The sequence below is a fragment of the Malaya genurostris genome, chromosome 2 (genome assembly GCF_030247185.1).
Source record: "Malaya genurostris strain Urasoe2022 chromosome 2, Malgen_1.1, whole genome shotgun sequence".
In the NCBI taxonomy this organism is placed as follows: domain Eukaryota; kingdom Metazoa; phylum Arthropoda; class Insecta; order Diptera; family Culicidae; genus Malaya; species Malaya genurostris.
Window position 1 is genome coordinate 30819424 of NC_080571.1, and position 17140 is coordinate 30836563.

The window sequence follows — 17140 nt, forward strand, 5'->3', positions numbered from 1 at the left end:
TATTATTTTTTTAATTTATTCATTTTCCATTTTTCATGAATTGACATCACATCGCAGCTAATATTTCGCTTATACTAGCAAACGTTTGCTTTCGTTAACACTCCTACTAACACAATTTGTTTTTTTTAGACACTATCTGGAAATTACACCTCGTTCACTACTTGAAACACGTTGAATATTTGGCGAGCGAACCATCTCGCTTCATAAATGTGCTCACGGAACTTTTGGAAACATGAAAGTACAGAACATGTCCCGAGAAAATTTTCTCGCTGTTCAAAATCTTTACAAATTAGATAGTTTCTTAAAATTGAAATCCATAGAAGGCTTTTTGTTACTTGGGTAGTGTCCTTTTGGCCGTCTGAGCACAGACTAACAGACATGACAGTATGAGTAAATTCTCATAAAAATAATTTTTCGTGATGCACTAGTTCCACCTATATTGTACTGCGCGAACTATTTACTATCGGTACACCCCTTGTGTTATGTAAAAGTTATTTTACTAGCTGGTTCCCCCTCGTTTGTCAACACCGATCAGCTGCTTGCAGGGATGCCTGATTTCATCAAAATATTTGAAAATGAATCGTCACAATAAATTATTGGATTACGTTGATAATATATTTAACTTTTTCGCGATGTTGGAAGGTACACACTTAAAACCATTTCTTGAGCTCGGCATAATAAAATGCCGAAATTGATCAGCAACACGTAAATTTGCTGACTGCTCAGTAATCAATACGCATGTTTCTAAACTTCGTTAAATGCATTCACTGATATTTCGGTAAAATGCTTCACTTTGCCGAAATTTGGCATAAATGCTTGCTGAATTTATCAGTAAACAACAGATATGCCGACATCAGCAGAGACGTTTGCCGAGATTTCGGAATATGCGCTAGCTGTTGCCGAGATTCAGCACGACAGCTGTCATTTATTGCCGCGTTACATTTTCGCTTCGCATTGTGCGATTATTTTCTGATGAAATTCTCGAGTGAAAAAATGGATCACATGCAAATAAAAATATTGAATAAATATAGTGACATGTTTCGCTTTTCTAAAAAGCGACTTTATCAGAGCACTCGCGATTATAAGGGAAAAACACCCAACACGGGGCTCAAGGCGTCCTCGAGACAAAACTTTGGGGGATATGCGAAAAAATAACCCAATGCATGGAATAATTCAATAGATCAAAGTAAGTTTATTTTTTGAACAATACCGTATATGCATCATTAAATATTGAACATTTTTGTAAGCCAAAAATCAATATATATTTTTATTTTCATATTTCCAGCTCGACTCAAGGTTGTCGCATCTGGAAACGCCGCTGTTTTTTATGCTACATGTTTTCAGGTAGAGGCTTTAAGCACTACTGGCAACAAATTCATAAGCCTCCTTTTAGTGTTAATAAAATGAATTTTTGATCCTCAATGGCGTGTTTATAATGTTGAGAAATTACAAACAAAATTAATTGACTAGATTTTTAATTACTGATGATTCTGTAATTATTTTTCCATTTTTTCGTTTTATTGGATTGCCGAATATTCAGTGAACGTTTCACTGAGCAAACAGTAAATCTTATGCTGACGATTTCGGCAATATTTGACGTTTGTCAAATTTGAGGGTGCCGAGACGCTCAGTAATTTTATTTTTGCCGAGATGATTGCTGATTACTCGGCTGTGCGAATCTCGGCATTTTTTTGCCGAGACTCAGCTAAAAAATTTAAGTGTGTAACCATTTATTTGACTCAACGTTGTTCATCTAGACTATTTTTTATTGTGTTGGTAATTTTCACCAGAAATTAAGTGGCGGCAGATCAGAAGCAAGTAAATATTGCAACTGAACGGGTTCGATTTTGTATTGCGTTGAAGGATGAGAAGTAGGCACTATTCTGTATATAGTTTTGGCAATATGTATTAAATCTGTATCCTGTATGAAATTCGCATGGACGTATACAAATCAATACATTCTGTATGAATGGCAACTCTGTTGGTAAATGAAAAAAATAAACACAGTCTAGATGACAGACAGGATGTTTCTGATATGGTAACGTGGCGCCATCATGACACATGTGAGTACTGTCCCAAATAAAGGAATATTCGAAATGATCGTTAAAATGATTGAAGAATCTAATTTGAGTGTCCTGTCTGTTAGTCTGTGGTCTGAGTGTCGAGTATTGCAGATACTCAAACATCACATATTACACTATAACCATATACAAATTATAATACGGAATGCTTCGACAAATTTTCAAGGACACGAATTTTCTATAAAACTAGCAACGCTGAAGGGTAAGAACAAGATCACCATAGTTACTGTTTATTATAGTGACAAATAAATGAACACGGAATAAATAGATCTCACACCTAGGTGAACGACTTTTACAGTTAAAACTGGAGTAAAATGAAGATATACAAAAACGAGACATATTTCACTACTAGTTTTCTGTTTATCACTAATTGCACCAATGTACTGTGAAGGTAATGAATATCGTGATTAATAAAACTAGCGGATTGTATATTCGATTGTATTGATATTTGTAGATTCGTGAGTGTTTGTGTTCATTTTTCATCTTTTGTGCTAGTGCCGGCGATATTTAGACTGATTGTTGCAGTTAAATACAGCAACTTTAAATATAAACAAACAAGTTTGTTTTGCACCGTAGTACCTAGCATAAAGCGTTGACAGGAACGATCTTCTTCCACATTTTCAAACCATCGCAATGAAAGGGAGATATTAGGTTTTGCACGAACATGACATAACCTCACAAAAATGAACAGAATGAACTTTTTTTGACAGTCGGCGTGTACTTGTTTACAGTTTAAAAGTTCATCAGAAGTTCATCGTTCGAATGTAAAAATTGCAAGTCGCCTCACACTCCACAGATTCATACATAAATCGCTCCTTGATGCTGAAAACACATACAGGGCAATCTTTTTAGTTATTTTCACTGTGGAATACGTTTTTAATAGGCACTTTTTCGTCATTTTTTCAATTTTTAACTTGCAGTCGCAAAACAAAACACACACAAAACAAGTACACGGCAACTGTCAAAGATGAACTTGATTCATCGGCAGTTCATTTGTGTCGTCATCGTGCAAAACCTAATTGGCTAGGCTTACATGTTCATGCTGTGAACCAAACATTGGCGGTTCGTTTGTATGGGACTTAGGGGTATTATTATTTGTATTTGCTATAACCACAGAGAACAGATATCCAAGCTCATACTAACTTTTAAAAACCTCCGTGAAGCCTTCAAGTGAATATTCGTTAAAACTTACCATTGCATACGATTTTGCATGAATTATCAAACATCCGTTTGCAAATAAAAATATTGAATAAATATAGTGACATGTTTCGCTTTTCTAAAAAGCGACTTTATCAGAGCACTCGCGATTATAAGGGAAAAACACCCAACACGGGGCTCAAGGCGTCCTCGAGACAAAACTTTGGGGGATATGCGAAAAAATAACCCAATGCATGGAATAATTCAATAGATCAAAGTAAGTTTATTTTTTGAACAATACCGTATATGCATCATTAAATATTGAACATTTTTGTAAACCAAAAATCAATATATATTTTTATTTTCATATTTCCAGCTCGACTCAAGGTTGTCGCATCTGGAAACGCCGCTGTTTTTTATGCTACATGTTTTCAGGTAGAGGCTTTAAGCACTACTGGCAACAAATTCATAAGCCTCCTTTTAGTGTTAATAAAATGAATTTTTGATCCTCAATGGCGTGTTTATAATGTTGAGAAATTACAAACAAAATTAATTGACTAGATTTTTAATTACTGATGATTCTGTAATTATTTTTTCATTTTTTCGTTTTATTGGATTGCCGAATATTCAGTGAACGTTTCACTGAGCAAACAGTAAATCTTATGCTGACGATTTCGGCAATATTTGACGTTTGTCAAATTTGAGGGTGCCGAGACGCTCAGTAATTTTATTTTTGCCGAGATGATTGCTGATTACTCGGCTGTGCGAATCTCGGCATTTTTTTGCCGAGACTCAGCTAAAAAATTTAAGTGTGATAGTTTATCAATGACACCATTGCTGCTTCTGTGTGTTTCCATGAGCAAAGTTCGTTTTAAATATTATTAAAATCCTGTTGTTAATTCATTTGGTTGTATTGAAATACAACTGATGCTATTAAAAAAATTGTACTCGTACTAGAATTTGCCTCGTCAAGAATGAATGAAATTAAAAAAAATGGTAAAAATGATAAATTTAAATCTAGGTTAAAACGACGACGGTTTAAAGTAGTTTAGTCAAATACAAATACAAATAGTTTGTATTTGGTTTAGTAGTTGCTGGTATTGAAATACAACTGATGCTATTAAAAGAATTAAAGACAATATTCATGAAATATCGTATCGTACCCGTTACTTTGTGAACGTACTCTGTTCCTTTTTCCAGTTATTTCTAGCAAAAATATCTCTTTCGCATGTGTTTGTGCTATCGGTGATAGTGCCAGCTGTCAAACAGCGAAAAAAGAAAGCTGCTGTCATCACGAACAGCAACGTTTTGTGAATTGTATCGAGGAAAAAGAACCGCAAGCTGCCCGCAAACGAAAACGAAAAAGGGCATCTTCCGGTTATTAATTTAGTGTAGGATCTCCCAGATCTCTTCTGTGAACCGCAGGAAACAGTTCCAAAACAACTCAACGATGGAACCTTACGATGTGATAGTTAATCAGCCAGTTGTGATCGACAATGTACGTATGCAGAACATCAGATCCGCTGTAGCGTAATATGAAATCTATTAGTCGCAAGCAACAAAAAAAAACGGGTGTGGATTGTATGTAAGACAATTCACGAATCGGTAGATCGTATGGTAGAAGAATCGGGGGTGGAGAGGATTGTTTGGTGATGACTAAACACGGCATTGATGATGAGTGAAACGGAGCTATTGTTGGTTATGACTTTATATTTGAATCGATTCGATCAATGACATCACCGAGTAATAGTTTGAAAGGACTTTTAGTAAATTCTAAATTTTTATTGCTTTAGATTTTCCTAATGAAAACGTATGGAACAACAATTTTCAAAATTTTAATATTCTCTGCTCAGTTGCTAATGGAACCGATCCTTTTTACCACAGATTTATTCTCCGATCCAGTGGATTGCCAATTCTATAGCGTTGTTCTGGACACGGGCAAGTTACTGCATACGGGTGGTCCAGATAACGAACACACTGTTTCATATATTCCTCCGTAGGTCGCGGAAACTCTGGGTAGCGTTTCAAACATATTTCGAAGTAGGGTAGTTTACACAAACATTTTCCATGATTCCGATAGTAATCTCGGTGTTGTTGGCACTTGAGATAAAACTGATCTGCTTCTTGCAGTCTCACTTTATCGAACACGGTAAAATATTGTCCTTTGGGAGTAGCACGTTGTATTTGTTGACGAATTTTGCTTCGACTTAACATTTTATTCGTTTGTTGCAGGGATCCGGTATGATAAAAGCTGGCTTCGCCGGAGATCACATCCCAAAATGTCGTTTTCCAAACTAGTAAATATGTCAAGGCTTACTTTGTCCGAAAAAAAAATCTTAAATACACTTTTTTTCATGTTTCTTAGCATGGGAAGACCGAAACATGTTCGAGTGATGGCCGGTGCGCTCGAAGGGGACGTGTTTGTGGGACCAAAGGCCGAAGATTATCGAGGTTTGCTTAGTATCCGGTATCCGATGGAGCACGGTATAGTGACGGATTGGAACGACATGGAGAAAATTTGGACGTACATCTACAGCAAAGATGAGCTATCCACGTTTTCCGAAGAACATCCGGTGCTACTAACGGAAGCTCCACTGAATCCTAGGAAAAATCGCGAGAAAGCGGCGGAAATTTTTTTCGAGACATTCAACGTCCCAGCTCTTTTCGTATCCATGCAGGCAGTGCTCAGTCTGTATGCCACGGGGCGCGTTACGGGTGTCGTTCTAGATACCGGCGATGGTGTAACACATGCCGTTCCTATTTACGAAGGTTTCGCAATGCCACACAGCATTATGCGAGTTGACATTGCCGGAAGAGATGTCACCCGATATCTCCGGACGCTTATTCGCAAGGAAGGGTTCAATTTTCGCACAACGGCAGAATTTGAGATTGTACGTTCGATTAAGGAAAAGATCTGCTATTTACCCACTATTCCCCAAAAAGAGGAAAGTGTTGATACGGAGAAGGTGAAGTACACTCTGCCGGATGGGAACATACTGGAAATAGGCCCTGCACGGTATCGAGCTCCCGAAGTGCTCTTCCGGCCGCATATGCTCGGAGAGGAATGCGAAGGAATTCACGAGGTGTTGATGTATTCGATTCAAAAATCGGACATGGACCTAAGAAAGATGCTGTATCAGAATATAGTTCTATCGGGTGGGTCAACGCTGTTCAAGGGTTTCGGAGATCGGTTGTTGTCGGAGATACGGAAACATGTGTCGAAGGATATGAAAATAAGGGTCAGTGTTTCTAAAGGATTTTTCTTTCTGTTATCAACTCATTTACATTGCCTATCTTTACAGATTGCAGCACCTCAGGAACGTATCTATTCGACCTGGATGGGAGGTTCCATTCTGGCATCGCTGGACACCTTCAAGAAAATGTGGGTTTCAAAACGTGAGTTTGACGAAGACGGCCAGCGAGCAATCCACCGGAAGACATTCTAAGTGTAGTAAAATATGTCACGAAAAACAAACTCAAAATGCTAGGTTCTCAAATTTACACGCGCAATCGTTTTTCAAACAATACACTCACTCATCAGGTAGACTCGGATTCATTCCGAGACTTCAGGGTATGATGTGGATCAAAGGTAAGTTTTTCCTCTCCGGACGTTGGGATGTGTCTTCAGGAGGAAAGATGAAACACGCAAGCCGATTTGTCTCCAATCAATTTTTAATAAGGAGATCAGCTATCAATGTTCGCTTTGTGTTGCTCCAAAATTCCCAGAACGGATATAAAATAAACATAATAAGTTAGAAATGTGATTGGCATTGAGTACTATTTAAAGCTAATTGTTTGTTTTTTAAAACAAGTTTTAAAACAATTTGCTGGGTGTAAAATTTCAGAGTATGTTACTGTTTTCTCTTAATTGTTGAATGACGTGGAAATACTCAGTTCAAGCAGCGCAGTTTTCCTCACAATTTTCTAGAATTCTTCTTAGTTACAACAACGACTTGCTATTCGAATATATTTTAAAGTATCTTCAATATTTTCATAATTTTTAGCTTCAGAATGCTACTCATTCCAACTTGTTAAAAAATGTGCTTTTAGCTTGCTATTCTTCACTTTTGGCTATCACTTCTTTCGATTTTTTCATTATTCTGAGTTTGGTTTCAAGTCACCCAAATTGAGACTTTTCGAGAAATCTAGCAACATACAACAATTTCTTACGAAGACTACTAAGTTACAAATCATTAATTTATGCTTAATAAAGTAGAACAAAAATGATAAGATAATACAACTAATACATTAGATATGCGAAGAATATTGAAGAAAGATTTGAAAATCATGATAATAACAAGTGCAGCATACTGAAAAGAAATGCCCTGGAGGATAAAATATATAACGAAACAAGGAAAACCCATTGTCTTTTTTTTTTGGTAGCACAAATATTATGAAAGAATCTCCAGGTTTCAACAACATCCGAAATCGACAAACAAATCAAAATGTTCAGAAAAATTTCACTTTAATCAAATCGGAAAATGTATATGTGTTCCTGTTTGGCGTTTTTTTGAACGCTCACTTTTCTTGGAGATGGCTTAACCGATTTCAACAAGCTTCGGCTCGTTCCATAGCTACTATTGGGTTGTGGATTCTCCACTTTCGGTTCCGGATATATGTTCGTAGAAGACGTAACCGACTTACTGCACTTTTTTCTATACGCTAACTTAATAAAAAAAAAGATTATGGGTAATGTCAGAGACATAACCGGATTAACGTGAATATAAATAACAAGGGCTCGCTGGAACTCGTTTCTTATACACAACCCTGTAATTATTTTTATAGTCTATTATGATTAAGATGATCGCTTGGTGGTTATTAGCATTCATCAGCACCTCTCATACATTAAAATTCGAAGAACGCAGCGTAGTTTCCAATTTCCGGTCAATACGTTGATGAAGATATTGCGTCAGGGTGCAATTATAGTGTTGCATAAGTGAAATCAAGTTTCAGCTACAGGTTTCGACAGTCTGAATTTTCGTAATATATAGACTTTTATTTTTAATACTTGGCATCCAAACATTTTAGCGTTGACTTGAAGCGAATCCTATACTAGTACAAAGATGTGTTCCACATCAATATATTCATTTTCGCATTACGTGTGAGCGTTATGTACGAAACAGACGATCCGTCTTCTTCCGTCACCGTCACCGGAATGTCAGCTTCCGTCAAAATTAGTTTAATACTTTCTTTGCCGGAACGTTCACACGCTCCGTCCGTCAAGACGTTCCGTGACGGTGACGTTACGTGTGAATGGCTCCATAAGAATGCATGTATTTAATGTTGACGGTGACGGTGACGGAGGTTGACTGTGACGGAAGGAGCCGGATCGTCTGAATCGTACATTACCCGCCGTAAAGCTTGCTTCAGATAGAATTGGAACAAAGACAATTGCATGTATTTCAATTGCGTCCCGAGTTCGAAGAAGAATTGGCTGCGAAGTCTGTTGAAACAGAAAGGTCAAATTCCACAAAAGGAATGCAATGCCTAGACTTTGCTTTTTATATATTTCAGTTATTTATTATTGAATTTAAGATCTTTTTTATACAAATGTAGCGTTTTTTCATACTTTTATGAAAAAGTACGGATAAAATTATTCGTCACGGTTTCGAAGGAATTCTCGAATTTTTCCTGTAACACGACTCATTAGGCGGCGCACACCTTCTTCGTTTTAGCTATCTTATTCCACCAGGTCGTCATCTGATTGATGCCTTTGACAACCTTTCCCTTTGCCTAGTGTCTCCTATTCATGATTGCCCAGTATAATAGGGCGGGACTGGGGGCAGTTGGGTAGGTTAAGGTTTTTCGGAACAAACTGGACCCCTTTCTCTGTATACCATTCTTGTACGACTTTGCTGTAATGACAGCTTGCCAAATCTGGCCAAAACATTACGGAATGGTCGTGGGATCGAATGAACGGCAAAATTCGTTTTTGGAGACACTCTTTTTGGTATAGTTCCGATGTCATTGTTTTATTTGTAACGAAAACTTTCGTTTTTTGCCACACCTGCAAATGCCCTGCCGAATCATAAGTTTTCTTGCAAATTTGTCGGTAAAAACAAATTAAAATTTGGCTGGAACATCTCCCCGAGCCGTTGCCAAGTAAAATTTTTGACCTGGGATTTGCCCGAAGTCAGCCTTAATATAGGTTCATCGTCCATCAGAATACACCCATCGAACTTGGTCAGCACCTGGTCATATAGTTTCCGAGCACGAATTTCGACCACACTATTCTGTTTTATGGTCCGATTTGGATGTTTGCTAGCTCGATACGACTTGATTCCTTCCCGGAGTCGAGTTCTCCTCACGGTACTAAGGGCAGCACCGAATTTTCTGGCCAAATCACGGTCCGACAGATTAGGATTCTTCTTAATCGTCTTCAAAATCTTACCACGCAGTTTCCGGTCGACAGTTCCACTCCGACGATTGGCTTGAGGCTTCCGAATCGTCGTCAATGTTTCCTTATACCGTTTGATAACGCGCCATACGGTATTTCTGGGCAATTTCAGCTGTTTAGCTAGCCTAGATGCATACCACAATGGATTTTCGAAATAACTGGACCATTTTTTCCCTTCTTTCGGCTTCCATGTTGATTGTTTACAAAGTACAGTCGATTTGCGGAATGTCAAAAATCATACGTGAAGCTGACAAAATTCACGACACGTGGGCGTCTTCCAATTGGATTCCAAATCTCGGTTAATTTTTCAAAAGGGCGTATAAGCAAGTGACAGTTTCTCTTTGTTTACTTTCTCTTCTATTAATTACCAAGCGGTTTCGTTTATCACTCAACTCTTTGCATGAAATGATACCGAAACTTTCGACTTTCAAACAGAATAGTGATATCAAAGAAAATCATACGCCCTAATGAAAAATCAACCGAGAAATAAGATGAAATAATCGATTCCAGGCGGAATCAGTAGTAGTGATGGCATTTCACTAGAAGGATACACCATCGAGTAAGTTCCATTTCAACACTGGGAAGACCGTCGACGAACATCGCACAAAAAGGAAAGCGTACTTCTTCTCAGTGTCGAATAGACAGAATTTGAGTGTGTGCTTGTGGTTAAAGAATCTGGTGCGAGGGAAACACATTCTCTTCGCATGAATCGCTCTCACGTGCTCTCGACGCTTGGTGCGTGCCAGTGAGCGAACACTTCTGAGATTTAATTTTTAAATGACTATGACACTCTTTTTCGCAGCAAGGAAAACTAAATTTTAACGATAAATTGCGCTTTTGCTGAATATGCGTGCCCCACGCTTCTCTTATGCGAACCGTAGACCAAAGTGCTCACCGGCGTGCACACTTCGGTGAAAATATATGCATCCACCTCAGAGAATTTTAGAGCTCTGCTCTAGCGATTTGGTGTGATCCAGTGCTGGAATTGAAAGAAAATAAACACGCGCTCTCATGATGCGTGCACACTGGTGTATAGGTATGTGAATTCCGAATTCCGAATGAACTCCGACTAAAATCCTTTATTAGTCAAATGCTCATTGTCCACCAAGCCTTATAAGAATTTGATGATTCCAAATCGTGCGATTAGCAAATCAAGTCGGCCTATCGCGCAAGTAGTTCAAGGTTTGATTACAGGGTACAGGATGATGAAACCTCCATGAGAACTTTCAGAACAGGAATATTCTATGGCTACTGGAAGAGATAATTTCAAACACTTTGAACTGTTGATACCTAAATCACTACCGGAATCATGAACCAAAAATGTATGTGCAAAAAAGAAAAGTCTTGGCATTAAATTCCTTTTGTGGAATTTGGCCTTTCTGTTTTAACAGACTTCGCAGCCGATTCTTATTGTACAGAATCATTGCATGGCTAGTACTATGGATCCTCTACTGACACTAAGAATCCTTCCAGGTCGAGACTCGAACATACGACAACTGGCTTGTAAGACCAGCGTCCTATGCAATGAACCGCCAACCCGGGACCAAAAAAAGTATATGTAAGAGCACTCAATTCTGGTTTGTCATCTCGGCATCACGGCAAGAAGCGATAGACTGTTGTCAGCAAGATGCAGTTCAACGCAAACATACAGGATGCAGTTCCCCTGATGGGGAAAGCTACCGAGAAGAAGAAGTACTACACTCACTGGAAGAAGTCAAAAAATAGGACCGGATATTCGCATTTGCTGAAAAGAAAGCAAGAGTAAACATCTTGTCTTGGAGTATAGACTTGATTTGAATTTTAATAGAAAAGTTGACCAATTTACACTCATTCTTGTTGCATCTCTTTTTTGTCGTAACACCCTCCAAGTTTCAAATGCTCATTTTTGTTTTCTTTCTTATAAATCTCACAAAAATTTAATGTTCTACTATTCACATCATATTAGTCACAAATAAGTTTATAATATTCCACATGTCTGTACCAACTAGCCGTGAATACATTTGCTTTGACATTTTCTCCGATGTAGAAGTCCACTATTAGCGACTCATTGCCCACCTGTTGACCATTTTGAGTTTATTACCCACTGAAAGTAAGCTAGCGCCCACTGGTGGGCTGTAGGAACCAATTTGAGAATCACTATCTTACACCATTCGGCTGCTTTCTTCATTTCTACAGGATTAGTAGGTCTTTGGTGTGGTTTTGCTGTGTGTCCTGCTGCGACAGTTCTTCGGCACAATTCTGCTGCTCGCTTCATTACAAAAGTGTGAGGTCTTCGGTGCTGCTCTCCCGTATGTCTTGCTTCGATAAACGTTGCACAGAAAATTATGGGAAAAAGTTGAATGCGCATTCTTTATTCCGATAGAGTTGTACAGCAACATTTTGTTCCTCTGGCTTAGATGCCATTTTTACAGTTGAAGAGAGAATGTCAGAATTATCTTTGCATGGGCAGTACTACGATCCTACTGACACTAAAGATCCTTCTAGGTCGGGGCTCGAACATACGACAGCTGGGCCAACCCGGGCGATTCTATTGCAACTAGTTTTAAATTCCGAACATTGTTTGAATCAACCGTTTATTGAATTTTGATTCTTCAAAATATATGCCTGGTATAATCATTCACGTTCAAATAAACTGGACTTCGGTTTTTCTTAATTTTATTATACATATTGGCATAGTTCCATTCATATTGAAATTTCACTATATGCATTGAAAGTCAGGTGTAGCGTTATAGCTTATTTACCAATCAACAACATTTGTTTAAATATTATATAGGGATAAGATTGTCAATACAATGTAATTATATTGTTTGTTATATTATAACACATTATGTAACGTAATCAAACCGTTCGATTCCGACGGTTCAGAACAGCGTAAATAGAGTAGGCGGTGTTCAGTGTCTGAAAAAATATGAATCATAAATTGATTAGAATTTTTTATATTTAATAGGTAGGCAAACCGAGCCGAATGTTTGCAGACTGAAGTGGAAATAATCGCCTGCCTTCAATATGAATGGTTTACTGGTTCGAAGCATTAGGCGCATTAAATCCTTTCGTTCCGGTACGGGTAGCTTGTACCAATCAGATGAAAAAATGGCGTTAGTCAAATGATGGCTTTTGAATGTAACCTCGTTCCCGAACATACACGGTAAATATATTTGCAGCAGCATGGCTACTAAATAGCATAACATGGGAACCGATGATCTCAGATCGGTTATGTCCATCTGAAAAGATACGTTTTATGGCAACAGGTTCGTTGACAAATTTTGTGTTTACCGAAGAAAGGGCGAACATCACTGCACAGATTGTTATTCCACTGGCACCAATTTGAATAAAAACCGGAACTGAAAAAATGTGTTCCACTTCACGTACGAAACTGAAAAACTTAATTGATTACTTTGTACAGTATAGAAAAATCTGAAATATTTACCTGTGTATGCGATCATACTTTTCGATATGCTCAACAAATGTTTGACGATACAATTGTTTCTCGATATATGTACGAGATGAGGGTATTGGTAATCTAGCAAGATCTTCTAGTAACAGATCAAGCTGAAAGCTAACTACACTCAGCAGATAAATAACATGTATATCAGCTACTACATTAAGTGCACAGTGACAAACCATTCCAAATATCTGATAGGCGAACATTATGTAATAGTTGGTTTGATGATTCTTTCCCAAAGGAACCCAATAGAACCAATTGGAATATGGTAATTTATAGCTGTCTCCGAACAACAGGGCCACGTTACCCAATACGGATGAAATACTGAATAAAAAGAATACCAGCATCACTGTATTACAACGATTTAGCATACGAGTTTGTGCTTTCAAATCGTGATCGGTTTTGACTGAATAATCCATTGAAACAGAAATTCGATTCAGTCGAAGAATCGCTGCAAAGTTTCGGATCAAATAGAATTGCTTAGTGCACATCGCTGCTTCGGTTAACAGCATGAACATCACCTCTCTCCATAGTTCTTCAGAGTTATCAGTGAAGAATGAGCTCAGAAACATAGCGAATATGTATGCGAACGTAAAAAAGAAATGATAAATCCAAAAAAAGGCACGGTACAAAAGACTTTGGTCCTCAGTCGTCCATATTCCGTAGACCTTCCAAACCCAAAAGGTAATCCGCTGACACAAAACGAACTCACTGTCTTCAACCATGGTAGCTGACTACCGACTACTGGCGTAACTTCCTGTACTTGAAATGATTTTTATATGACGAAATGAAAATTTTAATTACCGGTGAAGAAGAAAGGCGTGATTCATTGATCAGAAATGTCCTGTATAATTATAGGGTGTCGAATAAGTCATGCCTCTCTTCCTTAAGGATTTGGTTTTTGAATAGTAATAGGGAATCAACTCATTTGTCTCTGAAATTGCTTAGCGAATGACTTTCCCACATATAAAAAAAACTTGTGTTGGTCAGCCTTATTAAAAAAAAAACAACTGTCGAGTTGTGTTATAAAATACAACTTAGTAGGAATTAAAATGGTCACCGTTCCATCCAAGAGTTAATAATTGAGCGACTTCCGTTTCTGCAATGACCTAAGCATTCGACGGAAATTTCTTTCCATGGATAACCCTTCGATAAAAACTAAAACTCGTCTGGCACGATCAGCTGTTATTCAAACACTAGTAGATACATTCTGTATAAAATGTTCAAAACGACGTATGTAACAATGAGAGATTCTCTTTGTCTGCACAACAAAAAATGTCTGCAGCACTATACCCCAAATCTGCAGATTTACAGACAAATCTGCAGACCTGGCATCTCTGCTGACTAGAATCCGGTAGCTGTCGAAATCAGCCCGGTGGCAAGGATAGGGCACTCCGGCAAGTGCTATCGTAGCCAACATCTGGGGCATTTGGTGGGCAATCAGAGCGCTCAGAGTATGGTAAACAAACATTCGAGCATTTCAATTCGAGTCAAATCTTAATTTCCTTATCGTAGTGATGATATTCTGTTCGATAATTTGCGGGGAAGTGCTTTAAAGGGTACTGAATAAACAAGTAGTTTGTAATATCCAATTTTTTGTTAGCCATTCTTCTTCATTGTTTTGGTTTTTGCAGAAAGATGCTGGCCACAGTTTCATGACGTCATAGCAGGTCGCTGGTCGAAATAGTCTGTGGAACCTACACTCTTACCAGCCGCTACCTAATTTTGGGTCAAAACCTACCCAAAATCAACTAAAGTGCATCTCCCCAATTTTAGGTAACGACTGATGACCTCAAAATTGACTTAAATGTGAGTTTTACCCAAAGTGTTATGCCATAACAAAACACGCTACCCATTATTTACGATCAAGTCAAAGTTTGAATAGATAACGCCTTTTTTTGGGTTGCTTATAGAAGAGCTCGACAATGAGTGATTTCTCCTAAAAAAATAGGTAAGCTTGATTTTCAGTGTAAGTAAGGAGAAATCATTAGACCGGGTCAACCTTTCTTCCCAACAATGGTATTATGAGATAGAGATGTATTTTGATTTCATATGATAAAGACGTATGTGTTTTAAAACTTGCTTCATTCAGAATTGGAACAAACTTTTGCTCATATTGTGGCGTTCCTGGTGGACGGATTTGGAAGTTATTGGTGCCCCCGTGTCGAGAATTTTGTCAACTTCACGTATGATTTTTGACATTCCGCAAATCGACTGTACTTTGTAAACAATCAACATGGAAGCCGAAAGAAGGGAAAATTGTGCACAGTTCTTTGGAAAATTCATCCTAGTCTGCCTCTAGGCTAGCTATACAACTGAAATTGCCCAGATATACCGTATGGCGCGTTATCAAACGGTATAAGGAAACATTGACGACGATTCGGAAGCCTCAACCCAATCGTCGGAGTAGAACTGTCGACCGGAAACTGCGTGGTAAGATTTTGAAGACGATTAAGAGGAATCCTAATCTGTCGGACCGTGAATTGGGCAGAAAATTAGGTGCTACCCATAGTACCGTGAGGAGAACTCGATTCCGGGAAGGAATCAAGTCAAGTCGTCAAAAATTTTACTTGTCAACGGCTCGGGGGGATGTTCCAGTCAAATTTAAATCTGTTTTTGCCGACAAATTTGCAAGAAAATTTATGATTTGGCAGGGCATTTGCAGCTGTGGCAAAAAACGAAAGTTTTTGTTACAAATAAGACAATGACATCGGAACTATACCAGAAAGTGTATCTCCAAAAACGAATTTTGCCGTTCATTCGATCCCACGACCATCCCGTATTGTTTTGGCCAGATTTGGCAAGCTGTCATTACAGCGAAGTCGTTGAAGAATGGTATGCAGAGAAAAGGATCCAGTTTGTTCCGAAAAACCTTAACCCACACAACACCAGCCCCCAGTTCCGCCCTATTGACAAATACTGGGCAATCACGAAGAAGAGACTCAAGGCAAAGGGAAAGGTTGTCAAAGACATAAATCAGATGACGTCCTGGTGGAATAAGATAGCTAAAACGGTGGACGAAGAAGGTGTGCGCCGCCTAATGAGCCGAGAATTCCTTCGAAACTGTGACGAATAAATTTATCGGTATTTTTTCTTAGAAGTATGAAGAAAACGCTACATTTATATGAAAGAAGATCTTGAATTCAATAATAAATAATAAATAAATCGGTACCCTTTCACAAATATCTGATAATTTCTACTTAAGTCAATTTGATCTATTTCCTGATAGGGTACAATCTCGCATTTTCGTTTCAAACTTCAAATGTCATTCGATTTTCATGAATTGTACTAAAATGTGTTCCGGTTCAATGCATAGGGTACAGGTCTTACAAGCCAGCTGTCGCATGTTCGAGCCCAGACCTGAAAGGATTCTTAGTAACAATAGGATTGTAGGACTGACCACACACTTAGAAAAAATCATGTAAATTTACGTCTTTTAAAGATGCACATAAAAGGAGCGTCACAATTCACTTAAAATTACAATTCAAAGCATGTAAAGATAAATCATATCATTAACTTCACAGTTAATTTAGCTGAAGGTTTCATCGATACAGACCAGTACTGTCAAAACTCAGTCAATTCAATTGAAACCGTGGCACCGTTTGTGGCACGATCACTCCGCTATGTAGTGTTAATCACTGGTAGCGAGATAGGGCGGTTTTGGCTATGTTTGTAATTTTCCCATACAATTAAGTATGGCGCCGGGATCCACGCAAGTAAACATCGGAACAAAACATAGCACAAAATTCTAATTCAGAGCTAATATGTGCTGTTTTCGGGAATGTAGCTTAATTTCTCCAAATTATCGAGTATTCCCGTCTTAGTAAATATGAAATACAATTTTGTACTCGGCTATAAGAACTGGACGTGATTCGACGGATGGTGCTGAAACGCTCAATGTTTACACTATCTTCTTGTTCTTAAACAAATGACACCCGTGCTCACACAAGAAATATCTCGCCATCTGTCCATTTACAATCGTGCAATCACTTTACTGCAGTAAACTTTACAAAATTTGGCCAACCTTTCCCAATGAATGTGTTATAGAGAAGCGCTACCACGTTTTTGAAAATGGGATGTAAA

At 38.2% G+C, this 17140-nt stretch overlaps 2 protein-coding genes across 2 annotated transcripts; one reads left to right on the forward strand and one right to left on the reverse strand.

The window, feature by feature from the left end:
* The first annotated feature begins 4481 nt into the window (after positions 1 to 4481).
* On the forward strand, positions 4482 to 7577 carry LOC131430014 (actin-related protein 1). Its single transcript, XM_058594620.1, has 4 exons — positions 4482 to 4716; positions 5451 to 5515; positions 5584 to 6457; positions 6521 to 7577. Exons 1-4 carry the CDS (start codon positions 4669 to 4671, stop codon positions 6662 to 6664), a joined length of 1131 nt encoding a protein of 376 aa, XP_058450603.1. The 5' UTR covers positions 4482 to 4668; the 3' UTR covers positions 6665 to 7577.
* A 4039-nt stretch (positions 7578 to 11616) lies between these two features.
* LOC131430368 (odorant receptor 94a-like) lies at positions 11617 to 14187 on the reverse strand. The gene is made up of 4 exons (XM_058595289.1): positions 13043 to 14187; positions 12889 to 12988; positions 12573 to 12836; positions 11617 to 12513 (listed from the first exon to the last, which is right to left on the reverse strand). Exons 1-4 carry the CDS (start codon positions 13780 to 13782, stop codon positions 12454 to 12456), a joined length of 1164 nt encoding a protein of 387 aa, XP_058451272.1. The 5' UTR covers positions 13783 to 14187; the 3' UTR covers positions 11617 to 12453.
* Positions 14188 to 17140: the final 2953 nt, after the last annotated feature.